Consider the following 24522-nt stretch of genomic DNA (forward strand, 5'->3'; position numbering starts at 1 on the left):
GGGGGAGGGAACAGAGGGAGGGAGGAGAGGGGAGCCAATTACTGACCTTCCGTAAGCTGTTTGTAGGATTGAACTCCAGAGAACCTGTGACACTCAAGTTTCAGAACTTTTCCTTTCTGTTGAAATAAAACTTTTGGGATTTTAACTGAATAAAATTTGATTGCAAATCACTCATGAAAACAGTGTGCTCCCTAATAAGTTATTTTTGTGGGATTTCTGGTCTGATCATGAAGTCCATTAACGTTCTGAAAATAAGGAAATGAGGAGCCAAAAACTATGTTTGCACAATATATGCAATGAAACGGTAGAAATTGACTTGTGTGTATGCCTAAAATGTGGGTAACTGCTCAATGACGACTGATTTGTATGTATATTGCATTCAGATTGAAGTGATATTTTGTGAGAAGTTCTATTGATATATTAAATGGGCAAATCTAGAAGAGATTCAAACTTTGAAACTATTTTTGCTTTACTAACTCTTTGTTGTTGTTTTTGATGCTAAAACAAAACAAACCTGATGCCACCTCCGACAAGCAGTCGTGTTTACTGACCCCTATCTTCGGGTGCGTCGCAGCAAGCTTTTAGTTCTGATTTTGTAGACGTTTCCAAGGGAGTAAATAGACTTTTCATTTAGGAACTTAATTCCTGTACTTTAGGAAGAAATAAAATATATAAATAGCACTAAAAATACCTCAAATTTTTCATTAGATAGAAGCATTTATTGGCATTATTGACATCGTCAGGTTTAATTATAAACTTCCTTTTCTCTCCTATGGCTTCTGCTCAGAACTGTTCATGGTTCTGTGCCTCACAAGACAAGGCATCATAATCATATTCCTCGTGGCTTTCTTTCTAACATAGTAATGCTTTATTTACAGCTGATACAGAATGCATTCAGAACTTTGTTTTTTAACCAGAGATTCTAGTGACAACAGACAACTGAACACGCAGATAGATTTGGGTTCCTTAGACCTGTTATTGTCAGTCTCTAAGGGAAGAGACTTTGACATTATCTGGTATGAAGAAATCCAAAATAGTGTATAAGACTGTTATTAGTCTTTTTTTGAAGTGCCTGATAACATTTATGGGCCAACGGATGTGATTAAACACATTTTAATGCCAGAAAGTACAGATGGGACCAAACCAGAACATGGAATTCAAATCAACTTGAGGTTTGAAACCAGATCTAAATCCAGCTTTTGTTTTGCTTTTTTTTTTTTTTGGCTTGGACCTATCTCTACCAGAAACTTGTTTTATGAACTCACTGTAAAATGGTTTATTGAAAGCATTGAGACGTGGAGCAGGAGGAGAGATGGAATTTCCTTCGAGATGACTGAAAGTTCGCATACAGCTAATGTTTTAGAAATAGTGCAAATATCAAGAAGTGCTTCCTTGCTACAATGCTGAATGTTGGAGCTTCAGTTACAAATAAAGACAAAAAAAAGAGGAAAAAAAATAAACTAGAAGCAAGTGAATTAGCTGAGTGTGTGGAACATGTGGGACGGCCTTCCGAAGAAGAGATTTACTCAGCCAAACATTTTATAGCAGAACTATTCCTTGGAATTTTTATGCTTGGGAAAGTAGTTGTTAAAACATTCCAAAAAGTGCTGGCACTTAGAAAACAACAAAAAAAATGAATCAACAAGGCAGTATAAAATATTGGTTTTGGGTGGTTACCTTCATACATAAACATTGTCATGTTTTGGAATGTTCTTTCTATCTAAGGGCCTGTTAGAAGGTGTAAAGAGTTTTTGTTTTCTTCAGTACCTAATCGTTTTCCATCTTATGATTTGTGTGTGTGTGTGTTGTACAGCAGTATAATTTTTCACTTATTTATTCCATCGGTAGTTATGGTTTGTACAATGTACAATGGTTTCATTTCAAAAATAAAGTAAAAAAAAATCACAACATGAATGTTGTCTGAATCATTTTTTTTAAGCCAAGGAATTTAATCACAGTTTGGTGTGTTTTTAATGCAAAATAAACTTATGGTGTTATAATCTTTCCAATGTGCATTCAGTGGTGGTGCATCGATTGGTAACGTGGAAATGATTCACTTTTGAGTGGACCAAAGGTGTCTTGATATCACAGCAGGACACTGAGGAGTGCTGGAGGTGGTGGTGGTTGTAACAACAACAAACAGATAGGTATGGCCACTGTAATTACAGCAACCTACAGAATAACTTGCTAATTTAAGGTGCTTGGCTAATGTGGTAACTTAAATTGGAGGGAGGAACACAGAGTGTGGAAACACACTTCAGTTTGGAAACATGCCCGAGTCCAGTGCTAGGAAGGGTAAAGCTCCTGAAGAGTTTTGGAAAGATTCTTTACATTCAAGACGGATATAAAGTGTCCAGCTTATTTTTAGTGTTCTGTGTGCTGTGTCCCAAAGTAGCCTCTGCAATTTCGGAGACAGCTGAACTGGTCTGCTGGCTCACTGCTACCAGAAGGCAGCTTGCTTGCTCCCAGCAGTGTCGTTATCTCCTTTGCATTTACTGGTATGCTCACAGCATCCCATCATCAATAAGTTAAACATTTGTTAACCTGAGAAGAAAACTAACCTTTTTCCTTTTCTTTTCTCCCCCCTCCCCTTCTCTGGATTAGTGAATTAAATCAGCAGGTGTAGATAAAGGAATTGTATATAGCATGGAACTGGAGAGAGAGAACAGAGGTAGAAACAAGGATGTAATTCCAGATGGGTCCCAGGAGGAAAGGCATCTGAACAGGTAAGGTCTGTGCCAGGAAGGGGGGAAGGAGTGAGTCACAGCCTAGCCTGGCAGCAGGGCAGGGTGCTGGGGCTGGGCCCTGTGGTTTGCCTGGGAGCAGGACGGGAGCGGAGCGGTGGTGGGATGGCTGGACTCCCAGTGCCTGCAGTCAGCCCCACAGGCTGAGGCTGGAAGATTCCTTCAGCTCTTGCACCTCATCAAACGCTTATCTTCCTGTCTGTAGATTTAGGAGGATAATCTCTTACCACTAAGTGTTGTGGAGTATGTTGCAGGTATATTTTTCAACAGCTTGAATGTCTCTGTGTGCATTCCAGTTGAGTTCTAAGTCAGTAAATGGCAGTCTCCTCCTGTGCTGAAAGCCTGTGCTGTTGAAGGAACATCATCAGAAGACTGTGGCCTGTGTTTCACCTTGCACTGCAGATGGATTAAAAGAAACAGAAAAAGCATGCTCAAAAAATGCTGCTGCAGGGCCTTAGTGTTTCCTGGTGCCTCCTGGATTCCTTACTGGGGAGGAGGAGAGGATAGCTCTGAGTCTTCACCTCTTCCTGATCACCTAAATGCTGATCTTAAAAAGGCAAACCAAGAGGTCTGTCTTCAAAATAACTGCATTTATTTCATTGATTTCTGTTCATTATTTCTTTAATTCTTTCCTTGCATCTGCCTTATTTGCACTGAGGATGACTAGAGGAGAAAACCCTCAGCTGCATCAAACCTTAGTCACAGGTGAAGACTGCTGCCCCAGTTTTAAATGCTGGGCTGGTGAACTGCTAACTCTTCTTAAAAAATGGCATTGCCACCTAGCAACCTTACTTAAACAAGTTACCCCTGTTTTCATACAGGAAGAAGCTAGTGTGGCTTAGAGTGGTGTGAGGTACTGTCTGGCTCAGATCTAGTTCTTCACAAACTACATGTAAAAAAATAGATATTGTAAAACTGTGAATGTGGTTTTGAAATACCTGGGGTTTCTGGTACTGGAAGTTCTCCCAGTGAGAATGCCCTGATGGGAGGTAGCATTGCTTTTGGTGTTTTTTCCTTTTTGAAAAGATTTCTTTAAACCAGTGTTCATGTGAGGTAGCAATAACCAGCTCTGAAGCTGAATATGACAGTAGCCTTTTCTTAAGAATTTTAATCCCATGTGATGCTGACTAAAGAGATGAACATTAGTCTTGGTTTTTAAAGGTTTCTAACAGAGCCCTCACATGATGTGGCTGTGCCTTACTGCTCCTGTCGTGTGTGGGGAAGTATTTGAGTAACCATTCCTCCCCTAAACACAGTGATCTGACTTGATTTCACGCTCTCTGATGGAGAATATTAGATCAATGCAAGGGTGTAATTGTGGTATTGCAGGAATGCCCCTTCCTTCTGTGCACAAGACTTGCTACCTCTGTTTCGAGTTGGCCTTGATCTTATTTCTGGTTTTACAAAGCAGAAGAAAAGTAGCATGTGGCAATTTAATGTTTGGGAGTATGAGAGATGGAACCATGAAACTTTTGTCTCAAAGACTGCTTGCCCAAGTGGAGACGTGCCGTTGTCACAGCAACGACCACCGTTATCACCTGCTTATCAGAAGTAGCACCCTGAGGAATGCGGCTCCAAGGCCAAGGGGCCCCAGACTTGCAAAGCCCCCTGCAGTGCAGCAGTGAACAGAGCCTAAAGAGCAGGAACAGGGCTGCTTGGGGGAAGATGCAAGGCTCATTGGTGGGAGATGGAATCGTGCCAAAACTTCATTGGGCACTGCAACCCTGAACAAGAAATTAAAGGGCCCGTTGAGACAAAGCCTCAGCAATCCCCACTGCTGGAAAGACGGACTGGGAGCCCGGGGTGCCACGGATCCATGGTGGTGACTATTCTTACAATTCTATCCCCAATGCTTGCTATTTAATTTCTGCTTTACTTTTTCTCTATTCTATTGATACAGTTTTCTACTTTTGATAATAAAAAGCTGCTCTGTATATACAGCATTTGACCTCATTGGCGTCTTAATCTCATTCTTGGCATGGCAATAAAACCTTCCTGACATCAGATTGGGACAGGGCTTTTTTTTCCCCTCCTGCAGATGGCTTATGTAGAAGAGTCTTCTTTTTTTTTTTCCTTTTGAAGACGAGGTCCTAGAACTGAGATAAGCAATTTTAGTATAAATGCTTTGGAGTGTGCCACCTAGAACACAAGTGCTCTCCTGGTAATGGAGCTTTGCTCTGCAGGGCAAGCTAGAGATCTTTTAGCTTTGTATATACACGTGTATGTAGATGGGTTGTTGTGGTGTAAGCTGCTGTTCTCTTCCCAGACTAATACATCTACTAACCCTACTGCTGTGCTTTCATATTGACCGTGAAATCTGATCTTTACTTACCCTGGAACAGTTGTGCTTGGCTGGTGAGGTTCATCTCAGTCTTCTGACCACACTGACATGGTCTTTAGCCACCTGGGCCATCCCAGCCTGAGGTGCTGAGGGGCCACCCTGGCTGAGCCTCGCTGGCTGTCCAACATGGAGAGGTTCTTTTTTTCCTCTTTTTAGTATCTTTTTGGTGACTTCCCCTGAGGTAGAGCTCAGCCACCAGAACCAGCTGGATGTATGAAAGTGCTTGTAAAGAGGAGACCTGCCCTTCAGGGAAGCATGGCCTTTCTGACTAGGGTAAGGGAAATGATCACTGCTCCTAAAATTCTATTGATCTGTGACTGAGGTGATGGATTTTGTTTCTGTAGGTCCTTGGCAGACAGGACTCCAGCCTCCCAGCTGCCTCCCACTGCATCCCCTCCCCACCAGGCAGGAGGCAAGCAGGGGCAGGCTGCAGCACGGTGACACTACACACAGTGTGAAGCATCACGCTGGGAGTGCCTTGGCAGAAGGTTCCAAGCATCCCCAGCACTCCCTGGATCTGCTGGACAGGCCAGGATAGAGAGCAGAGGTTAACTGCAATCAGGACCAAGATTTCCACGTCCCTCCAGTAGCCCAGCCTGGTAGTGAGTGTGGGCTCCTAACGGGGAGTGTTTGGGTCCCAGTCCCCTCCCCTGTGACTCTCAGCGAGCCTCCCTGGCTTGGATGTTGTGTTTTGCCATTTCTTTTGCCGGCAGCTCCACCTGCTGGCACCTGCTCTGCCCTGTGACCACCCTGTCCCCAACACCAAGTCACTTCTCTGCTGTCACATCCCTAAGTGACCAGAGACAGGAACACAGGGCTGACCAAGGAAGACATTTAATTTGCTCAGCTGTTGCCAAAGATGGATACAAAGGAATCTTGTACCCACTGAGGCAGGGGAGAAAGTCTTCTACATGAGAGACGAGTGAAACATGCATGGAACATGTTCTCCAAGGACTTTTACCTCCTCTTCATACGGTGCCATCCCACGGGATGTGCCAGTCGTTCCAGCATCTTGGATGAGGAAAGGAAAAAACCGAGAGACTGCCATGAGTGACCCCAGCAGGGAGAGGCACCATCCTACAGCAAACACAGCCCCAGGAGCCCAACCCGGGCGTTCCCTGCACTTGGGAGCGAAAAGGGGCTCCGGTAGCTTCATGTGCATCGGCAGAAAGCGGCCTCGGGCACGGCAACGGTGGGACGGGCCGTCGCTGAGGGCATGGGGAGGCGGCCCGCGCGGCTGAGGCGGCAGCGGGGGCGCTCCGGCGCCTTTAAGCGGCGCGGCGGGGCCGGCCCGGGGCGGGGCGGTGGCGGCGCAGAGCGGGCGGCGGGTTTGGCCGGCGGCGGGCGGCAGCGGGGCCATGGCCGCCGACGTGTTCATGCGGCCGGCGCGGCTCCTCGGGGCGGCGGGGCCGCTCTCCCCCCGCACGGAGCCCGACGAGGACTCATCGGACACGGACGATGGGGGCACCTCCCCGGGCGGAGGGCGGCGGTGCGGGCCGCGGCGGGGGCAGCCCCCGGGCCCCCAGATCATCCACTCGGGCCACTTCATGGTCTCGTCGCCTCACAGCGAGCACCCGCCCAAGAAAGGCTACGACTTCGACACGGTCAACGAGCAAACCTGCCAGACCTACCAGTTCGGAGCGGCCCGGGGCGGCGGCGGCGCCGGGGGCCGCCTCAGCATCGACGCCTCCCTCACGAAGCTTTTCGAGTGCATGTCCCTGGCCTACAGGTACCGGCCGCCGCCCTTAGTCCGGGGGCGCGGAGCGGGGGCGGGCCGGGCCGGGGGCTGAGGGCGGCGCGGAGGGGCCGAGAGTCTCCCCCAGTGAGTCACGGCCGCGGGGAAAGCCCCGGCGCTGGGCATCGGCGAGGGGAGACGGGAACCCGAGGGTGCGGTGAGGGGCGGGGGCGAGGCAGGCGAGCGTGGCCCTTCGGCCGTGTCTCCCCCTCCACCCGCCCCACGCGTGGGTGTCCGCGTCGCTTTTGTTTTCAATGAACTTTGGGGTCCTTGCGGGCACTTTCCGTAGGCCGTGAGAGCAGGGCGGCAAAGCTTCGCCTCAGCCCTCGCCGCAGGTGGGTTTCGGGTGCGCGCAGGGGCTGTCAGCGCGGTGTCGCCGAGGTCGGGTTGAGCGTGTGGGGCGAAGCGGGACCTCGTCCCCGCGTGGGAGTACGCGCCGCCCAGGCACGCTCAGCCTGGCCCTGGAAAACGCTCAGCATCTCACGGCCAGGCTTGAAGTTAGTGGAAACATCTAGTGCTGAGGAGTCTCAGGAGAAATCCTTAAAGGGCAAAGGAAACGTTTGTGTCCCGGTCTGTGTGGAAACGGGCCAATTTTTGGCTTTTTCTTTTTTTCTCCTTGCCCAAGTTGAATTTTTGTGACAAACTGAGGGAAGCGGGATCTGTCATTGTTCCCTTTGTTCCGGTGGTTGCAGCTGGCAGTAGCACTTCCTGGGTTTATCTGCGCCTTTTGCTCACACTTCAGTTTTGCTTTTCATCTTCTTTAATAAGGCGTTATATTCACGTTTACCCCCTTTGTCTGTCGTCCAAAATGGAGGCACAGCTATGGAATAGAAGTGTTTTTAAAAGATGTATGCCTGCCTGAGCCTTTTGTTCCATGTGATACAGCAGAAATTGGATCCAATCTGATGTTCTCCGTTGAGCGTATTTTGGAAGTTGATTAAAAGGAATGATGGATAACGCCTCTGAGCATATCAACAGAAATATTTGCTTTCATTTATAGGAGCCGTATTGGCTTGCTAAAAGAAAATTAACATTGCTCCCTCCAATTTCCTCTATTTAAGTATTGCTCAATTAAGAGGAAACAATAGAACTGTCTGTTCTTTACAGTTAGTAAGAAAATGTTGTGTAAGTAATCTCATTTTGATACTCTTTACTAAGCAAGTTATTGGTTACTTGCAAGAGAGCAAGTCTTGGGTAAGGTGTGTACAACAATGGGCATCAATTCTTTGTATTTATGAAAGAAGAACAAGTATAAACTGAAAAATATCCAATCAGCCTCTATTGTACAAGCTGAGAGGAACGTGCAAAGGAAACACAAGTATTAGGAGGGGCAGAACTGGACTTCTCATGCATATTGTCTCATCAGCCTCTTATCAGCTTTATGTTGTGCTTCCACTAGTGTATCCTTGGGGTTTTGAAACAGGATCACATGTAATGCAGAGGAATAGTTCAGCGGTGTTAATTTGATAATATCTAACTCTGATGTAGATGCATAAATTGAGAACTAGGTCTAGTGTAGCAGAAATAATTTGTTGATGGTAGTATGAGGCAAGGTGCAGAAAATATCTTCTTCAAGGAAAAGCATCCTTAATACCTTGGAATAACCCTTGGCTACCTTAAGGTTTGCTTAGTTGCAGCCATGAAGGATCGTGCCCGGATTCAGCCTGATTACTCGATGGCTTTGTGGTAGATTGAAGAAATTTGCCTAACCAATTGTGAACTAGGGTCTAGAAAGGATTAAAATAATTCTGGAAAGTCTTAATTTGTGGGATGGTGAGCAGGGTACAAAATGAGGAGTCATTGCTATGTAACAAATGATTGACTAAGCACATAGGGTGAACCTTTGTACCTTAGAAGGGGTCTCTCTGTCCATATCCTCCTCAGAGAACACACACCATGCAGATAGGCAGCAACTGCCTTTTGTGCTGTGCTTCCAGTTTGATTTGAACTTGGCTTATAGGGCTGTTTTCACTGCCGTTGCCTCAGTTGTATCTTTCCATTATTGTCTGTCTGATCTAGCACTGACAAAACACGCAGATTCTGTGTTTACATTTTTTGTGCTGCCTTTGCTGCCTAGAAAGGTTGGGAGTATGGAAACCAACACTGAAAACTGTGAAACAGAAAGGTGAAGAAGTGTGGCTTTTACTTACTCATCATTTTACTACACCTGGGGTAGTGCAGCTCTGTTAAATACAAAACCAAGGAAGTTGCTGTAACAGAGCTCTGTGTGTAATGTTTATTTACATTTGACACCCATTGGTAGCATTTCAGTGTTTGAAGCTTTAAAAAGAAGCTCTGAATAATGAAATATCCATTAGCTTCACCATTGAGCTGAGAAGCAAAAGTTTGTGTAGATTCCCTTGGTCATTACCTGTGGGATGGGTTATGTTTGACCAGATTTATGCTGGATCAAGTTTGGGTTCATGGTGTAGCTTTTAATTGTGCTTTAAATTTGTTAGAAAAATGTGGATTTGTGCTGTTAGCTGCCAAACTTTATGATAAAAAAGGCTATTTCTGAACATGGTTATTCCCTCATGCCTTTGAGCAGTTCCAGCTAACCTGCTTGTGGTTTTCGTCATAGCTGTGTCAGTCACGTACCCAGTTGCACAGGTTTAAAATCCTGATTTCAGATGAGCCATTTCACAGGAGAAAATATGACCATAGCATATTCCCTTGTACAGTTAGGAGATTGTTTTAATCTTCTAAATCAATAAGTTACTTATAAACACTAGGGTTTACAACAGGTATCACGTGGGCTGTGCATTATCAAAATGTCACCTGTTTTTTCATGAGATTGATTGTGGGAATCGTACCACACCGAGGAAGGTGAAAGAGGCCTGGTTTTCCTCTTTTGACCCCTTCATCTCAGCCATTTAAAACCATGTGACCTTGCAGATGTTGATGTGTGTAGGTAGCTGGAATTGCTCTATGGCAAACAGGACACTTAAATGTACAAGGATTTGCAAAAGTATGCTTTCTGAAAACGGTCTTTGCTGTTCATTCTAAAGAGAATCTATGCCAATGGGTATATGGCCTACCATGGTTGTTAAGCAGAATTAAGTCAAATGATACATGATCTGGATATTTAATTTAGTAAAGCCCTTTAATATCTTTACAATGATACAAATAATTCCAGTACCCAGTAGTAACTTCCCAAAACTGACCTGTGTTCTGAAATGTTCCAGCCATAGCATATCGTGAAGTTTCTTTTCATAGACTGGGACAGAATGCTTTTTTCTCTTTGTTTTGGAGAGCTCTTGTCTTCAGCATAAGAATAAAGTTCATCTCCTTGTAGAACTGAGGCTGAAGGCTTATGTGAAGTGAAAGTTACGTTTTCTGAAAGAACACTGTAAACTGTTTCTTGCCCTAAGAGGCTGTAATATGGGGACGTTAGATTTCCCTGTGGAAAGCTCTGCTTTGGGGACAAGGACCTATAATTTGTTTAAGGTCCAAACCATGAAATATGCACTTGGAAATGCAGATCTGTATAGTCTGAAGTCCACGTGTGGAGCTCTGAAAAACGTCTGGTGGGAGTCTTGTGCTAGTTCACCTCGAGGGTTTTGATGCTGAGGTGGTAGAGAGGTAAATCATGCTGGAATGACTGATGGAGTCATTGCAGGGAGTGGGAAATACAATGTATTACTCCTGGAAAAAGTAGATTAGAGTCGATTCTTGAGCTGTTTTCTCTAGGTGTTAAATGAATGTGACAGTGCAGACTTCAGTTAGTATTTACCCAGCATGTCTTATCTGTGCCCTGTAAGAAACCAAGGTTGATGAGGCCCTGAGACCCTACGTCATTAATTTTCCTTATGAAGATTACCCTCTTGCACAGTGCTGGGGAGATGATCTCTGCAGCTTAGACAGTAGGCATTGCGTGTGGTGATGTACATCACGTAAACAAAGCACAGGCTTCGGGAATTCTTGCAGTTACTGCTCACACTCGGTGTGAGTGGTGGTTTTATTAAACCTCTGTTACATACTATTAAGTCAGTTGATGTCCATCTTAGGGGTAGGGTATGATGCGGGAGATGAAGATGACTTTGTAGGCTCATTTATTAAGTAGTCTCTGAGTTTTCTCACCTTCTAATAAGAGCTTAAGGAGCATGCCAGGTGCTGTACTTTAGGTAAGAGTGTTAACATTGGCATCATATATGTTGTCTAAAACCATCTGGATTCTCCTTGTTAAAGTTGCACAGAACAGAGGAGTAGGGTCAGAGAACTGTGACAGCATCTACCTTTTGAAAAGCCTGCCAGGTCATTTCTAGATCTCATCTCTCCTCTTTAGCAATATGACCCCTTCACTTCATGTAGATGTAAGCCAAAAATATTCCCTTCCTCCATGGGCTGACATTAGGGATCAACTTGTTTCCAAAGCACCTTTGCCACATATTCTTTGTTAATGCAGCATGTGTTTTGGGAAGTTCTTGGCAATGGTGATAGGAGGTTTGAGATGAAAAACTTCCAGAATGTAGTTATATATTTCACATGCTGCTTGTAGACTGCTCTGATAAAAACACTATATTCATCCTATGAATTAAGCCTAACTTGAGCAGAGTTCCATGTTAAACATGGTTAAGGGTCACTTCCAAACAAGGATGTTGTATTCATAGTGCAGTGTGAATCAGGACATTGTTACTGAGCCTCTTACCTTGCTTATGTTAAATGCTTGGTATAGTCACAAGCTTTTAAGCTCTGTGTAAGACACACTTTTGAATTTCACCTTGACAACCTTGAACCTCAGAAAGGTTTACAGAAAGATTGCTGAGCTGTTCTCATTTCAAACATATATTTATTTTACCAAAGCAAACATTTCATGGTAGTTTGAAAGGGCCTTGATTGAAATTAAGGTTTTGATGTCTTCAGGGCTACACATGATTTACAGGGAGAAAAGACAAGTTCTGTACACAGACATCTCCATATGGGGCCAATTTTTTTTGTTCCACTTCTGGGTATTTTGGTGACTGTGAGACCACAAGGTTTTGGTGGTTTCTTTGCACCTGGCTGTGTAGTGTGTTACCACAGCAGTGTGGTGTACAGTGCTTTTCATTAAAAAGCACATGGTTGATAATCATCTTTTGATGTACCATTTGGTCTGCACGTTTTGGTTTAGTTCTGTTGTGTTTTCAACAGCAAACAGATGTTATTTTTCTGACTTAAATATGATGTGGGTTTCGTAATCATGAGTCTTGATGAGTTGTTGAAGTAGGGAAGAGGGAGCTAGTTTGTCCTCAGATTGCCAGTTCTCAATAACTCTTGAGAGATCTGAACAAAAGCTTGGCTGAACTGTGGAGTTACTTTTAGTAAAAACTTTGTGTTGCATGATTATGATGTGCTTTGAATGGAGTTTGACAGTGACAGAAATTAACACATTGATTTCCAGTTCTCTCCCCTTCACCTGTTTTAATTCCTCTTACCACTGAGCAGAAAGTAAGTAAAGCCAAGAAACCCGAAATTCAGCTCTTAGCTTTACTCATGTTTTTCCACATACTCCTTTAGTAGGTCACTGAATCATTCTTGTTTGTTACTTTCCATGCAAGAGGGGAAAAAGAAATTCCATTCTTTTGGAAGGCAGAGTTGATACACAGTCACTTGAGCAGCTGCTTATCTGTGTGTCCTTAAGCTATGATTAGTCTTAATCAAACAAAAGGATATCTAGTGGTGCAGCAAGCAGTGGTGGGGAGGAATAAAGGGAGCTTTGTAGCCATACTGAGCTGATGGCCGGGCATTTCTGAGATGAGAGGGGCGTTTCAAATTTGCACACAGAAGTACAGAGTGAACTGTTCAAAGTTCCTCTGTGTGAATGCAATTTTGCCCCTAATAGCAGTACTGAGATACATGTTGCAAAGAAGGAAGAGTTGAGAGGGGAAGGAGCAAGGTTAGAAGCTCAGTGAGACTTGGAGTAAAATTAAGAAGATCTTTGAGGAATGCATTGAATGAGTTGGGAGGGACATGGTGTGCTGGATAGTGTTTACAGAGGAGGTCACAGGGATGGAAACAGGAGGAGGGGAAAGAGAAAGATACTGTGAAGTTCAAGTCAAAGAAATGATCTTTCAGCTGATTGTGTGGGTTTGACCCAGGTTACAAACTCATGGAACACGTGTGAGTGAGGATATGTTCAGTAGTAGAGCTAGATGGGATGGCAGCAAGGAGAGGGAAGCCTTCTGGGATGTTGTGGAGAGGAAAAGAGGTTACAGTTGTGTTTATAAGAGATCTGATAAAATAGACCAAGGTGAATGGATAATGATGGGCTGGGGAGAAAAGACCCTGCCAGGGCAGTACTGTTCAGGACAGGACAAATAGGTATGAAAGAAAGGATGGTATGGAAGGTAAGAGTATATGACAGAAGGTGTGTCTGAAGTCAGAGAAGTCCAGCATTTCTTCCCTGAGCTTTGATCTGTGATGGGAGAGTAGATACAAAACACTTGATGAGGGTGTGCCTGATAGAGTGTGAGCTAGATGGACTCAGTTACAAAGATGATTGTGCAGTAAAATGGGGGCAGGAGAACTGGGGTTCCTAGTTTGGTTCTTAATGCTACCTTGTTGGCTCTTAATGCTGCCTTGCTTCCTTCTGCTGTTGGAGAGGAAGGTGTGTGTTTTTAAAACATAACAAAAACAACACAAGTATCAGCTTGGAAACTTGGACCAGTGTGGATTTAACCTGGTATTTCATTTTTAATTAACAGACTTGAGGCTATATGCTTGCTACTTCCTTTCCTTTGTATGCAGAAATTAATTGCAGTTACAGTTTTCCTCATCAGTCCTTTGATAGTTCAGCGTCACTGGCACAAGCAGTTTCTTTAAAGACAAAACTTCTAAGCTACTTCTGAGGACAAAGACAAGCTTTTAAAAGTCTTTGATGGCTATAGAAATATTTTACAGCTTTCATACAATTTTCCTTTCACTCTGGAAAGGAAACCTTTAACATGTCTATAAAACAATTATGAAGATGATTAGGAAAAAGTACTTGTTTCAGTTGCCTCCAAAGAAAATAGAGTTGGTTCTTTGTGTTTGAGACAGTGATGGAAAAACCTGAATCTGATTGTTTTTAGTGCAAGCCAGAGCTACACTATTGTCACAGTTTCTGAAGCAGGAAGGCTTGAAAAATGGGGTTAGGAAAAGCTAGGTTTTCCAGAAATTGCTCCTAATATTCTAAACATGATCTTTTCAAAATCACTTTTTGTTTGTTTGCTCAAGTGGGAGTTGGAAGGTCACTTTTGAGTGTTTGTTTTTAATGTAAAACTTTCTGTCTTGGTGCCATTCATAATATAATTAATATAGACATGTCTTTATAAGTAAAGCAGCAATCACCATTGGAAATGTTCTAGTGTGTATTTGTCACAGCTTATTTACTTGTGACACAAACACAAAACTTTTCACTAGCCCTCAGTTTCTTGGCTTGTTGATCCTAGATAAATCAGTTAACTGCTTTTTCTTCCCTTTCTCCTTTCTAAAAATGACTAGAATAGTCTCAAAACTTCAGAGACCCAGATATGTGTACTGGCCTTTTTGAAAGGGGAAAACACAGGCATGAGGTTTAGAAGGGAGCTAACATAGGAGTCTAAGAGGAATCTATATCAAAGATGTCACCAGTTACAAACTTAAATAATACAGGAAAGGAGACAAATGGAAGAAAGAATTTATGAGGAGAAGACGAAGATGTGCAGCTTACTGAAACCTCTGTTAGAAAAGCTCCTGGCTATTGTAACTGATGAGGAACCCTACAGATGCAAATTACAGGGTAATAAAACCAGACTGGTATTTTAATGGTAACCATAATGCTTCTGGAAGGCAGAGTTCTGCTGACTGCCTTTTGGCATTCGCTGGACTGCCTTCACCTGCTCCCTTCCGTGACTGGTAGTTGTGGTTCTGAGGCATCATTCATCTCCTCATGCGGTGGCCAAGGAAGCAAATATCTGAAGCATCAGCTCTGAGTTCTTGAGTCAGTTGCTGATGTTGGCCTTCCAGAGAATCTAGAAAACCTTTCTGCTTTTACAGCAACAGGAACTGTATTATTCATAGAGGAACTTGGATTTTTCACCTGTGGAGAATTGTTTTGTTAGGCTTGGAAGTCCAAATGGCATCGGCTTCACTGAGCTGTCAAACCCTTAATTGCCACGTGAGACACCAAAAGGTGGTCTTGTTTTTGTTGGTGTTGAGTGGCATTTACTTGTATTAGAGATGGCTTGTGAATAAGAAGTGTTGAGCCTCAAGAGTGACCAAGGGAATGTGGAGAAGATCCAAATAGCCTTGCTGTTGTGCAACACATTCACCCTTCTTGAGAAAGAGGATTGCTGTTACTAGTTTTGGAAGTGAGGCAGCAGCTGCATTGTTTATACTTGGGTCTTACAAATCTGAGGGGAAGGTGACAGCTTGCAAGTCTGTCCTGGTCTGAACCCTCTGTGGTCCTCTGCCCTGCTTGCCTCCTATAAAATATCTACCCTGGTATTCTTCTAAAGGGTTCCTGCTTATGTGGGTGCTTCAAGAGCTTGTGTGAATGCCAGAGCCTTACTGCCATTAGAATAGCTGTGGTAAATACAAAGACTTGGTCCTGGGGCTGTGTTCTGCCAGGCTGGGTGCAAGAGGTGTACCAGACTCTTCTGTCCTGTTGTGTTGCATCTTGTTGCTGCTTAGAATAGATCTGCAGAAACAGGATGAGGCCTTTTCTTTTCAATGATCTTTCCAACAGTGAGGCCTGTTAGTCCTCGTATATCAGCAGGGTTTTTTTAAGTTATACATCTGTGTCACGAGATCCAAGCAAACATTGCAGAAGCATGAAGGACGCTTTTGCTGCTGGAATCTGTCAAGTTCATTGTTTTCAAAACTCTAGCATGGGATGTTTACTCGAAATCCTGGTCTCTCCCTCTGTCACTTTGTTTGCCCTCCCTTCTCTCAAGGTGCCATAGTAACGGGTCCTCTGTCTCCAGCAGTTCAAGGACGCATCAACTGATGTGACCTTGGCCAGCATGAACTGTGAGAACTCTATCAGGGCTCCAGTGACTTCTGTGTCCAACAGCCAGAGCACTTCCCCAGCACACGTGAGCTAGTTGCCCAAAACATTCTTCTTGTCTGCATCAGCCTGTCGGTGCCAGGGGCTTTGTCACCTTGGCAGCAAAATTCTAGTATAGGGCAAGGGTTAGACTCAAGCCATCAAACTGGGAGTGGTGATACAGAGTCCAGGCCTGTGTGATGGTGGTGGTTTATCTTGGAGCAGCTGGAATAAAGTGACATTGGGATTTCATGATAAACCTAAATATAACTTAGACCCTCTGTGTTTAGTTACTATCTGGCAACTGTGTGTTGATGTGAATACGCCTGGGAGTCGTCACAGGCTGTTCTGTTGAATTCTTTTTGCTGCATCTTGCATCCAGATTTTAGGGTGCTGTTAAATCTTTTCACTATTGACACCATACCCAAAGGGACAGGGACCAAACAGAGCATGAGTTGTGGAAGAGCCTCTCAGTTCTTTTTGATTCTTCTTTGAAGTCCCAGACCATTCTTCACGATCTTCTTCTGCAGACTGATGCTTTTGGTGCTGTGGTATGATGCTTGGTGTAGCTTGTGTTTGCTGTTGAAAACTAATACTTTTCAATGTGTGAGAAGCAGAAGTGACCAAGAAGGTAAAAAAAAAGAAAGAAATGCAGATAAAAAGGAAAACTAAAAGTTGAAAAGGAAATCTCTGGGCTATGGGCCAGGCAGCTGTTAGAGATGAAGTGGCAAACAAGAAGAGGCCAGTGGAAGATCATGTTGGCTTCCTTTTCTGCTGATCAGTGTATATGGATATTATCAGCTACCACATTTCCCAGAGCAAAGAATTATGTGACTTGTAATTTTCTAGGATGGTTGGTCTCTGCTCATTCTGATTAACTTCTGAGGGTATGGAAGCTGTAGCCATGTGTATAAACTTATCCAGGGTAAGCCAAAGTCTGCTAATAATATTTACAGTGATAACTGCCTACAGCAGGAGAACTCTCACTTGAGTGAGAGGCAGCACCAAAAAGTACTGGTTCTGCTAAGCTGCATTGTGGATTAAGGAATGGGCTCTACAATTTGTTTGACTGTTAGCAGCACACAAAGGTCTGGATGTTAATGTCATGCTTCTCCTGTCAGCTCATTGTGTACAGCCTACAAAGAAGGTATAAATGTTTCCCTGTATTCATTCAGCCTCATGCATGTATCTGCATGCATCCTTCAGCTTACTCCAGCTTTCTGTTTGCTTGGTAAATATCTGTTCCTGACAGGGAGGAGGCTGAGAGAACTTGAGTAGAAAATATGAAGGTGGGATGTGTGGGAAAGCGTGAAGCAGTGAAAGGGAACAATCTACTTGCTTCTACTCTTTTAACACAACTTTTGAGAAAGAACATTGAAGGGAGGTGTGGTGAGGAGGGGAACAGGTTAGTGACTTGGGAACACACACAGAAATTACTTTTCTGGGTTTTAGGATCTGGATCTTTTAGAAAGGAAGGAAATACTAGGTCAAAGGAGTTGAATGTGGTTGTGAAATACTTTAAGCTGCTGCAGAGCCAGAGCCATGTTGTCAGCTTATATCAGCTAAAGCTAGTGTTGGGATGGGAGAGGTGACTTGCTCAAAGGTGCAAATATCCGCGAGGAGGAAACTGCACTTATTTCAGGTAATTAGCAACCATGGTTGACACCTAAAACCTGTTGAAAACAGAAGCAGAGATTGTGAAATAGCCAAGTGCCTAAAGCAGCCTATCCAAAAGCTGCAGCATCTGAATTGTTGCAGTAGTCACCATTGTGGCTGCTCTCTATTAAAAATGTCATTATCCTTCTTCAAAGCACAGACTTGCCAAACCAATGCACATATCCAATTCACACAGATTTGGGCGGGGGGGAGGGGAAGTGTCTGTAAATACAGCAAAAGGAGAAATAATGCAGTTCTTCCAATTCACTTTTAGAGAGTTAGTATAGTAGTTAATGTAATTTACAGCTGCAAGGGACTGAAGAGGGCTTCTCCTTAGGGCTGGAGGGAGTGTTGTACAAACACTCTTCCTCAGGCACCTACCTGTGGCCGCTGCTGGAGATCGAGTATGGGGAAAGATGGACCTTTGGCTCAACCTGTATTCTTACTGTATTCTTACAGCTAAAGCAAGTACTGGAGTAAGCTAGCCAATGTTTTAGCATCCTCTGGGAAAAAGCTCCAGGCAGCACTTTTCCCTGTTGGATAACTGTTTTTTCTTCAAAATAAGAAAAAAATCAAAACTACAGCTTCAGAGTGCTCTCATTTGATGGCTCTTGCTTGCTACAGAAACATGTTTTCTTCAGGACAGCAACGTATATTAGCAGCATTTGGTCTCTGGAAGCTGCAGATAAGCCCAGTTGGTGTTGCTATGTGGCTGCTCTCTGTGATAACAGCTTTTGTGCTGCTGCCTTCCCTAACCAGCTCCCTGAAGGTGCTGGATATTCCGCTGTATTGGCCAATATGTTTGTGACTTGAATGACTCACATCAGAGTGACAGAGGGGTAATCTGAAGTCAGACTGCATGGGAATAAGAAACATTCCTGTGTTCTGGTCCGTCTCTCTTGCTACGTGAAATAGTTAACCCTTCATAGGAACCATGTGATTAAACTTCACTCATTTACTTTATGAAACCAGCAAATGTTACTGAAGAGCACAGCTCAGCTGAGAGACTGTAAGCAGATGCACACAAATCTGCAATAAAAGGCAATTCATTACTGTTTCTAGTAAAAGTTTTGGTCTGTGAAGGCTGTTGTTTAGGGGCCCAGCATGGATCCCATCTGTTTTCAGTATCCAGTCATATAAGTAGAACACTTAAATCTCCAGTAAAAATCTTAGCAGAGCCTGAGGAGCCTAACATTTTTATTAGCAGTTTTTATTAGCTCATCAGTAGCCTTGAGGTCTGACCTCTTCACGTGGTGATTATGGCTGTGTGGATATAGCAGGGTTTTTAAAATGGGAAGATAGGGCGTAGGAAGTTTGGAGAGATTGCTTCTCTCTGTAGCAAAGAGCGTGTAAGAAAATGTTACTTACCTTTGTTTTGAGCGTTTGAAAGGACTCTACAAAGTGAGGATTGGGGCTGGTTTGTTACAGTTTTTGCCCATGAGAAAAACATGACTCAAAGAAACTTGTGTGAGGGTCATTTAGTGATGGGGTGGCTTTTTGGTTTTGTTTGTAGTAAGATTCGGGAAAGTGCTGATATTGTCATGTGTTTTACTCGGGAAGTCATCACTTGCTTTGGGATATAAACCATCTCGGTCCATTTGAAAATGTGTTTTTGGTAAGGAAAGGGGCTAAGTCAGTCCAGCTGTGTCTTTTAACTAGTGCCCAGGTGAATGATGTGAGAATTTCCGAACCATTGTGCTGGTAGATGTTGAACCATGGTGGAGCAAAAGAGTGACTTCATAAGGTTATACTGCAATAAACCCAAGATCTTTCTCAGACACTCACTGCAGAGAGTGAGGTTAAATACTGCTTTATAAAGTTAATTGCTATGAAATATTTGTGAGTGCCCTGGCTGTGGTGAGCATAGTGACCAGAACCACCATCATTGTAGTCACAAGCTCTACTCTTCAGCATGTCTGTAGCCACTTTCCTAAGGCCAGGGCTGATCCCCTCTCCATCTGTGTGTGGGAACCAGGCTTCTCCCTTGGCCTGCCAAGAACAACAAAAGTCATCTGGGAAAAGTGTGGTGACAATTGTGTCAGGAGCATTAGTATCCTTCCCCACACACACCCCTGTGTCCCATTTAATTAATGAAGGGTTACTTGCACAGCCTTTCCTGAAGGACAGATTTTCACAGCTCCTGCTTGAGCTGGTGACCCAGAGGCAAAGGTCTCTTTTCTGCTATTCATTCTCTGAATGTTCAACCTTCCTGGGAGGCTGTGGTCTTTGCCTGGTGAATCCCAAGACGTTCATGGCTGTACTTTAAGATGTGGCTGCTGCTGGAGCAGGGGCAGGAGGAGCTGCCACTTCACAGGTCCATGTGACATTCGCTTCTAATTGAAGGGCTGGTTTTGGCGAAGGCATTGTCAAAGCATTTGTTTGCACTTTGATCCAGCAAAGCTGTAAGCAGAGGCTTTTCCTGTGGGGTGAGCATGTCCTTCTAGAGGTGCTTAGATATTATTCTTTTTTTTTAACTTTTTTCCCCTCATTCCACTTCAGTTTTTGTTAACTCTAGAAGGGATATTCTCTCTACATTATTTTTCTATGGCATTTTTTTGATCTTTCAGTAGTAACACAACAGTGCCTTTAGTCTGCTTTTGTCTTTTGTGTAGTTTCTGGTTCAGCTTTTATGTAAACTTTGAATAAACTGTATGTTCTGTTTCAGTCCTGATTCATTAATAACTGAGTTTGGTAAGAAGTCTCCTGTTTTCGTGCTGCAGGGAGCTGGTTGCAGACAGCTGGTATGAAAGCTTTGTTTCACAAGAGGACTGTCTCTTCTTTTAAAAACCCTTCAGTTGCTTTCAGAATAAGATCCCTGAAGTCTAGCAGTATATTTATAGGCTAGTAATGTTGTGCAGACCATGTTACACTATCCTCCATGGCAGAAGTGCCAGTTTCGGGTTTCTCTGCCTGTTGAGCATGGTAAACAGCTCTGGGCTCCTGTGTGCTGCTGCTGCTCAGAGCTGTGCTGATCTGCCACCCTGATAGGGTTTGTTTGGGTTTTTCAGAAGCTCTGCGTGTGAAAAGTCTTTCAACCATAATTGAGGTGCTTAAAACAAGGTCTTAGATCACACCTTGATCAGTTTATTCATCTAGGCTAAGGCCTCAACGTTCTGATAGATCTCGACTTGTTCATAGCTCTGTCTGTACAGGAGGGCCCTTGCCTGCAGCCATCCTTTTCAATGAGAAGGAAGGTGCTCTGGGCCACCTGTGTCAGTTGCTGATCACCTGGGTCAGGAAAACAGCTCCTTGTAATGAATATTCTGGTTCTCAGAAGTTTGATTAAAAGCCAGTGGCAATAATCAAGTTTTAGTAAGAAGTGGAAAGACTATGAAAGAAGCAAGTAGGATCGCTTCCCATTGTCATGAAGCTTTTCTGAAAATGGACAGTTCCTTTTCATCATGTGAGAGTGCAAGAAACACTTAAAAAACCAAGAAAACACCAGTGTATTTATCTGATATGAATCTGTTGATGTATTTGTCAATACAAGATGTTGATCATCATCATCATAACAGTTGATAGCAGTAGGAAAGCTCTTCTGCCTCCTGGCTGAGATTTTCTAAGAAAAGATCATCCATCGTGATAGCCTTGTCATGCCATCTGCAGCATCATTGGATAGATAATGTTTCTGTCACCAAAATTCTTTCAACTTTAGTCAGCAGGAAGGTGAGATGGAGAGAAGGAAGTGATGGAGAGGAGGAGCGCATTGAGTGCAGTGGCTTTTTTTCTGGAAGAGGAAGCCTGCAGTGGGGCAGGATGGTGGTGCTGGAAGGAAAACTGTTGGTAGAGATGCTGCAAAGAAAATTAGGTAACAGCCCTGACTGCTGCTGATCACAGTGTGTTATTAGCTGCATCACGGTGTATTACAAGGTCGCAAGGTATGCTCAAGCTGATGTTTGTCTTCTCCTTTCAGGGAGAAATTAGAGCATGTGTTCCTTAAACTAAAGTTCCCAAGCTGGTTGTGTTAATAATGGTTTTGACAACTCTGTGAATGATGCTGGATACTTGTTTTCTGATCATTCTGGCCCAGGGCAGAGCCCTGGCTGAGCTACAGGGACCTTGCAATCCTATCACCAGAGAGAAGGGGAACTGGAGAGGGAGCTGGATTTGAAGTTTTGTGTCTGTAGCAGCTTGGCTTCAATACTTAAGACTGCAAGTTGCTGGCCAAGAACAGCTGTCTGAAATTCTAGCAGTGGGTTTCATGCTTACTGTTTTAATCACAGAGATGATATGATTCTTTTGTTACAAGGGTCAGTCCTTTAAAACAGGAGACTACACTGTAGAAAACATTGAAAAGAATTGACTTCTCACCCTCCTACCCAGCAGTTACTGCTGGCAACACTGGTAGCACCTCTTGTTCTTAAAGTAGCCCACCAATCCCTAATGTATAGATGTACCTTTGGTTAACTGTTTCATCTAAACTTTCCCATGTCTGAGCCTGTGTTTTTGGATGAGAAGATAAAGTAGTTTCATCTGTTCCACAAATAAAACTGAAACAAAATGTATTGCTCATATTTATTTTTAAGTGAAAACAAAGAAGTTCCAGTCATTTTTCAAAGATTACATTACCCCAAGGGCTGGAGCAGCAGGGCCTTGGTGAGGAGGTGGCCTGTGTTCCAGTGGAGTGTTCTGTCCTGCAAAACTGTTTCTAAACTTGGTGAGATTATAATTTTCTAAGAAACTGGAGATGGCAGCTAGTCAAAACAGTGATCACAGAAGTGGTCAGCAGGAGGTCAGGGAAGGGAATGGAATGCAATGTTGCAAGCAAATGCAGGCATGTCCTCTCACATTGGTCAAAGCAGAGAAGTGGATAGTGGAATGTTAATAGATCTGTGCCTCACTTTCCCACATGCATAATAAGGGTAAAAGCACCATGGAAAAGCTTATGAGGAATTTAAATAATGATCTATATATCGAGGGATGAGCACTGAAAAGCAAACAACATGAGAGGCCACCAGTGAAAGTGCTGAACATTCAGAATGTGCTGTGTGCTTAACATTCTTCTTTAAACAGAGGCTTAGGATATAGACCTAAAATAAAGGCTTTTAGCAACAAGAAACCTGTAAAAATACCTACCTATAAGTTCAGATGCTTCCTGTCTTTTGTACTGATTATCTATACTACCATAATTTTCCTTTTATGTAGGATTTAATTGAATGCCAAACATGCATCGATGGTCACTTCCAAATGAGATTTGAACTGCTCTGTATAGAGCACATGGTAAATATGTACAGTGGAGGTTCAAGCCCATGCTTAACCCACTACTTCTTTCCAAAATAGAACTTTTTTTGTAATGGAATGCTTAGAAATTGGGATAACTTTCACTTTGGATGCTTTCCACATCTACGTCTATTCAGCCAGGAAAATGACTGACAGATTGTGTGTCTCAATGTTTTGTAGCAGAACAGAAACTTTGGGTTGCAGTGTTTATTTAAACAAAAATCAGAGCAACTTCCTGTGGAGTTTATTTTTTATATAATAAGCCTATATTACAACAAAAGTTTCGTAACTTTCTTAACTGTAAGGTTTTAACTACTGATGATGTTTACAATGATGCTTGCTTCTAAAGGAAGGTTTGAAGAAGACAGACCCAAGGATCAACGAGAGATTTTGCTTGAGAGTTAGCAGTGATACCTGGTGATGATGAGGCCTATTTCTTAGCCTTTTGACTGAAATATTAGTGATGTTACCTGTGAAGCTTTTTCTGTTATCTTGCTGTTTCAGTTCTGTAGTAAAGTGAGTCGATGTGGAACAAATGTCTGAAAAGCAGGAACATTCTAGAAATATCCTTTGATTTCTGACTGGAAATGAGAAACTATCTAAACATCCTGGGTCTTTAAATAGATGCTGGCTGAAGGACGCTGTAGCCTCCAAGTCTCCTTGATATTTGTACTTTTCTTTATGTTCCCATTTGCCTTGTGCTGTTCCAACACTCTTCACCCTTTCATAACTTGCATGAGAGCAGCTTCTGTTGAAAGCATTTCTCCAGTGGTCCTTCCCAGCTTACTGCAGGTCTTCCTCTTCATATAGCATATCTTGGCCATGTTCTATTTGGCTAAAACTGCAGCACAAAACTCTTTTCCATGATAATGATGGTGTGAAAAGCTCTTGGTGTAGATGTGATAATACTCTCAAAGTATGAGTTTTTTCAGCTCTTTCTTCTCTCTGAAGAGGCTGCAGTACATTGTCTTGGCAAAGCACAGGACTTGCTGGTGTAAGCCAGGGTAGTGCTCAGCATGCCACAGTACTTACTGGGGTCCATTTGTGAGTTGGCAGTGTAGACACAGTGTGTATCAAAGCACGAGCCTAGACACTGCAAACCTTTGTTTGTGCAAATTAAGGTGAACTTTCAAACTTCACTTTAAAATAACTTTCAATTTGTAAAATAAATTAATTAAGGCTTACAGTGCATTTGTTGGGGCAGGAATGTTTGTTTCTGGTGTGAGACTGATCTTTTACTTTCCTGTTACTTTTCAAGAGGCGCATACCTCAGCCTTCCTGGGTGAAATCAGTCTAGATAACACGTTCCTTGGCAGGTGTTTCAATTCCAGTTTGCCAGTGGATAACTTGGACTTTTGGTTTTTATTTTTCCAACACTACTTAAGAGGTAATGCTTATGATGGAGGAAAAAGGTTTTTCCATTCAAGTCTCTCTGTCTTCAAGATTGAAGTGTAATTTTTAGGAGGAGATGAATCAAACAGTGGAGAGGGTTTGGTTACTTTGAAATGTTTGATGTAACTTTAGCAAAAAGATCCCTACTGTTGTTTGTGGAGTGTGAGCAATGTAACATCCTTCCATGAACTTGGAGTTTGCTGCTGCAGCAGGATTTCAGGTAAGGAGGATGAACTAAATAACCAAGAAAATGAGCTGCCCTAATGCTTGCTTTTAAAATGAGCTCTGTCTGGGATTAGTATTTTAGGGCTGCAGCTGGGATTAGCATTGTAGGTACAAATAATAAGATGCTAAAGAATGGCTTCCTTGCAAGTCCTGCAGACATTCACTTAGTGTAGAAATGTTTTTGTTTCACTTGCCTGCCTCTTTGCTCCAACACACAATACAT

The 24522-nt window shown here is 43.2% G+C and overlaps 1 protein-coding gene across 4 annotated transcripts in view; it reads left to right on the plus strand.

Moving 5' to 3' along the window:
- Positions 1 to 6411: 6411 nt before the first annotated feature.
- Positions 6412 to 24522, plus strand: part of MLXIP (MLX interacting protein) — a 47750-nt gene continuing 29639 nt past the window's right edge. For all 4 annotated transcript variants that reach the window (XR_009819949.1, XR_009819950.1, XM_062010363.1 and 1 more), the window contains exon 1: positions 6412 to 6814. Coding sequence is in view for 2 of the 4 variants with exons in the window: in XM_062010363.1 (XP_061866347.1) it covers positions 6444 to 6814 (371 nt within the window). In the remaining 2 variants the exon portion in view is untranslated. The remainder of the gene's footprint in view (positions 6815 to 24522) is intronic.

This window comes from Colius striatus, chromosome 17 (genome assembly GCF_028858725.1).
Source record: "Colius striatus isolate bColStr4 chromosome 17, bColStr4.1.hap1, whole genome shotgun sequence".
In the NCBI taxonomy this organism is placed as follows: domain Eukaryota; kingdom Metazoa; phylum Chordata; class Aves; order Coliiformes; family Coliidae; genus Colius; species Colius striatus.